The 4,712-nt window shown below is 32.5% G+C and overlaps 1 protein-coding gene across 1 annotated transcript; it reads left to right on the top strand.

Moving 5' to 3' along the window:
- The first annotated feature begins 1,000 nt into the window (after positions 1-1,000).
- LOC133670533 (MYB-like transcription factor EOBII) lies at positions 1,001-4,457 on the top strand. Its single transcript, XM_062091041.1, has 3 exons — positions 1,001-1,136; positions 1,557-1,686; positions 4,151-4,457. The coding sequence occupies exons 1-3, from the start codon at positions 1,001-1,003 to the stop codon at positions 4,455-4,457; spliced, it is 573 nt and encodes a 190-aa protein (XP_061947025.1).
- The last annotated feature ends 255 nt before the right edge of the window (positions 4,458-4,712 follow it).

Below are 4,712 nucleotides of genomic sequence, written 5' to 3' on the forward strand. Positions count from 1 at the left end.
TAAATTTGCGTCGCATTAATATTCAACCTAAATTGTCTCTTATCATACTCTAGCAATCACATTTTGACTTAAGATATTTCATCCCATTTACAACTTTCTAATAATCCTTTTCTCTATAATATCTCATATCTCAATATCCAGGGTCTCAATAAATATTCTCATCCTAAAATTCTAATCACTATAATTATTCTCCTTAAAAAAAGAATCTTTTCTCAAGCATTGTCACTTAAGTTCTATGATCTTAACTTTTGATAATTACATCATAACAAACAAATAAAGACAAGAAGGGGTGAATTAAGTGTTTCAAAAACTAGCCTAACTTTTTATTATTTTAAAACTAACGCAAAAACTTAACAACACCCACAAAACACTTTTTAATCTCAAGCTAACAAATAAATACAAGCTAACAAATTACCCTGCTTCTCATGGCCTGCAACCCCATCAAAACTTGTACTGACTATTTTCTTTCAAATCATCTCTTCAATGCCAAACGCACCCCAACAAAAAAACAACCCTACTCCTCCCCCGAGGCTCTTGCAATGCTTTGTATCAAATCTAGATTGTCATTACATTACTTTAATTTATAATGTTTTGTGTCTATATAAACAATAACAAAATACCGAATCCTTTTAGTATATATTCTGTAATATATTAATGCCTTCTTCAACTTTTCGTTTTATTTTCCTTGATATAATTTTAACCGAGCATGTCTTGTGCTTTGGAGCTGACGGCGTATCGCAGTCGTTCTAATATAAGAAAAAAAAAAGAAGCAAATAAGATGTGGCCATGCATGCATGCAGATATTGTTTATATGTACGCATGCATTTGTTATTAAGAACATGGTTAGGTCGAAGGCTCCCTTCTGTAACACAGATTAATGTCGATTACTAGATAATGTAAATATTAACTTGGATCGATTGGCTCTATAAAGCCCGCCCATAGCAGCCTTCGGTATCTCACCTTTTCAGCTCTCTCTCTCTCTCTCTCCAAGAAATACGAAATGGATAAAACACCATCCAACTCTCAGGATGTTGAAGTAAGAAAAGGGCCATGGACCTTGGAAGAAGACTTGATCTTAACCAACCACATCGCGAACCACGGTGAAGGTGTATGGAACTCGCTTGCTAAAGCTGCAGGTAATCTGTGGCGCCAATATCTCTTCTTTTCCTCTCTGTTTTTCCGTTCTATTTTCTGGGTTAAAATGAGATCATAATTTTATAAAGAGTGAAAAATAAATTATATAAGATGGGCGACAAGAAAATGGCTTTCTAAAAGACACAGATTCAATTCTAAAAATTCTTTAAAAGAAAAAAAGAAGGAAAAGCAAGAATGAATGTCTGTAACATAGTGTAGAGAAGTTGGCCCCAACAGAAAAAACTCGATCCCGGGCACAATAAACTTATGTGATCGGGTAATGTTTCTAATATATACATCTTATTAATTTTTCTTTTACTAATAATGAATCATTCAAGGTTTTTTCTTTTTAAATTTTCCTGAGGGTCTCTTAAGAGAAACCCTAGTAACAAAGACTATGTTTTTGTTTCATGACCTTGTAGGTCTGAAACGTACAGGAAAGAGTTGCCGGCTCCGTTGGCTCAACTACTTGCGGCCCGACCTCCGAAGAGGGAATATTACACCTGAAGAACAGCTCTTGATCATGGAACTGCATGCTAAGTGGGGAAACAGGTTAGCTTCATGTTATGATTATATATTGCATATGTATAGTATTATTAATCATATATATATATATAAGCAGAAACAAGAATATAAAATATTATAATATATATTTTCCTTTCCCACCTTGCTCAAGCAATCAAACAATGTTTGAAAGTATTGCATTTATCTTTGTCGACATTGGAAGACGAAGAAGGGATTCAGTCCCTGATCTCTCAGCTGTCCTTATAATTAAGGAAAGCACAGTTCTTAAAGTCCCTATTCGTACAGACTGCAGTCTTAGCGAGCATGATGAGAAAGATGCAGATAGTGATGTAGCAGGGTCTGCGTTATTCATTTGATTTCAAGCAAAATTGTCAGCTTTAATTTGAATCTTTCATGGCTGAAAAATCCATCAATTCATAATACTCTTACTATTTGAATCTATAAAGTTTTATTGCTTTTAAATATTTTCTGCACATCAGTTTTTAATGAACCTACCCTCCATTAATCAGTGCATATGGCAAATCATCAAATTAATCAGCAACCTAATGTCAAGAAGACACAGGTGTTTGAAGAAGCGTCCCATTTATATATCAAATCCCAAAACCAATAACCATAACAAATTTTTAAATTAAGGTGAAACAGCTAATTTCTCCTACGATCCTCCACCAAAACTATGAGGAGATTGCGGCTAATTGTGTGCTACCTGCTTGTGGCTGCATGTACGGATCGAGGATGACGGGATCCCTACTCCACACGGTATAAATTTTGAATTTGATATTCTTATTTTGGTTCAAAAAACGCTGCTTTCATTGCGCGATTTAATTTGCCGAGTACAACTGGAAGAAAAAAAAAAAAAACCTTTTTTCTCCCACATAAACATAATACACAACACAAAGAAAGGTCTTTTCCACAAAACAGTCTAAAAAGGGTTCTAAAAATCTATCAGAACCCAGTATTACAGCTAGATATTGATAATGGCAATGGACCCATGTGAACACCTTGAATGAAATTCATACAAAGTTGGCAACAGAAGCTTACATTTATCCTATTTTAAGGTTTTTTGTTTCCATGTTGTCACATGGAAAGCCCACCTTTTGCAGAGAAAGAGAAGTTATTTGGAATTGATTGACGTAGATATATCTCTCATATTGTTCTAACTCTTTTTATGATAAAGTGTACGTATTTCTTCTCTTATCGTTTTGTTTTTATCATAGTTGTAGTTGTATAGACGATTGCAGGACATACATATGCTACTAGCTAGCTCAAAACTCTTTCGTATATATCCTCAAGCATCAACACATATGTGGATATATAGCTTCTTCTTTTTTTTTCTCCTCGTTGAAAAGTATTCAAAACGACTAAAATTCATCACCTTCCTTTTGAAGACCGAGTTCATCTTTTCATTAACAAAGTTCAGAATTTTTATTTGTTTGTTTTTAAATTTCAAAACTAAATAACATGTGTAGCATTATCTGAAATATCTAAAAGATTGGGGTTTGTTTCCTTCACTGTTGATATAAACAGTAAAGGAAGTGTTTTTTTTTCATTTCTTTTTTTCTTAAAACATATTTTTATAAATTATTTTAATTTGTTTTTCATAAAATTATTATAATTTCAAATAAATATCTCAACTTTTGATTTATATTTGGTTTTACGAGCATCTTTTTTTTATTATATAATTAAGTAAATAATTTAAGAAAAAAATTTAAACTCAATGAAGTCCATCAATTAGATCACAAATTAGGTGGATTAAATTGTAAAGTTTAAATCGATCTAATATGTTAATATTTCAATATTAAAAAATATTCAACTTGAATTTTTGTTTAAAAAATCAAACTACATTTTATACTTGTTGTTTAAATTGCTTTTAGACCAACCAAACTGATTAGATTAATTACATTGAGATGATTCTTATATAATTTAATTTTAAATGTAGATTAAGTAAGGAGTTAAGTTGAAAAATTTTAAAATTGATATATTAAGTAAAATTTAATAATAATTCTAAATAAATATATTTTTTTATATATTTCTTTTATTCAAGTCGCAGCTCTATATTATCAAATTACAGATAAATTGTGCCTTTGAAGTACAAGTGCCTTTAGAATTGAAGTTGATGATTACTAAAGCCACTTTTTGAACGTGTGGTAGATGATTTCCTCCCACAATAACTCGGGAACTCGAAAATTAGCCATGCTGTAAATCTAAAACATTCACAAAACATGGGGCCGGCTGGTAAATATTTGCATACAAAATTGTTGTATCTTTTTCCATGTGATATCCAAATACTTTTAATTTAAAAATTTTATTGGAATTAGTTTTACTTATGACATTTTCGAATCGTTCTTATGACACTTGTGGTGATTTTAATAGCTTTGTTTTCAAATTATTTTCCTCAAACATTATAAATCATATGCGATAATTAAGAGGACTGACCAGAAGGAGATTAAGCGTTTTTTCCCCATCTTTTTCTAAAAATGCATGGCGCATCCAGGTGGTCGAAGATTGCAAAGCATCTTCCAGGGAGGACGGACAACGAAATAAAGAATTACTGGAGAACTAGAATCCAGAAGCACATTAAGCAAGCTGAAACATTTGCCGCACAGAGTTCTGAGACGAATGAACATGGGAGCAGTAGCAGCCAAGTTTCCAGCACAACCGAATTAATGGTGTCCAATTGTCTGCCATCCTACCAAGGAGACATGGAGGCCTTTTCAGGGGGGAATATACCTCAAGAACTGAACGAAAATTATTGGAGCATGGAGGATCTGTGGTCCATGCAGTTACTTAATGGCGATTAATAAGTACTCTATGGGAACATTTCTGCTATGTTCCAAATGATCCTATTTCGGATCAGTATTACGCATCAACGGCTTGTAAAACACACACAAATGTATGAATGTATACAGTATCTTTTATATATATATACACACACCTTTGCATCCGCTTATTATGAATGGCCTGGGAAGCTTTTTCTTAATTGATGGAGATGAAAAGCAATTCCTAGATAAATAATTAATCCTTGGATTTTCATGATGAAACCCATTTTCTATTAG

This window comes from Populus nigra, chromosome 13 (assembly GCF_951802175.1).
Source record: "Populus nigra chromosome 13, ddPopNigr1.1, whole genome shotgun sequence".
In the NCBI taxonomy this organism is placed as follows: Eukaryota; Viridiplantae; Streptophyta; class Magnoliopsida; order Malpighiales; family Salicaceae; genus Populus; species Populus nigra.

Excerpts from the sequence above, each read along its gene's own strand:
- LOC133670533 (XM_062091041.1), top strand. The coding sequence starts at position 1,001 with ATGGATAAAACACCATCCAACTCTCAGGATGTTGAAGTAAGAAAAGGG. Across the intron at positions 1,137-1,556 it reads CTCGCTTGCTAAAGCTGCAG|GTCTGAAACGTACAGGAAAG; the intron begins GTAATCTGTGGC and ends ATGACCTTGTAG. Across the intron at positions 1,687-4,150 it reads CATGCTAAGTGGGGAAACAG|GTGGTCGAAGATTGCAAAGC; the intron begins GTTAGCTTCATG and ends TGGCGCATCCAG.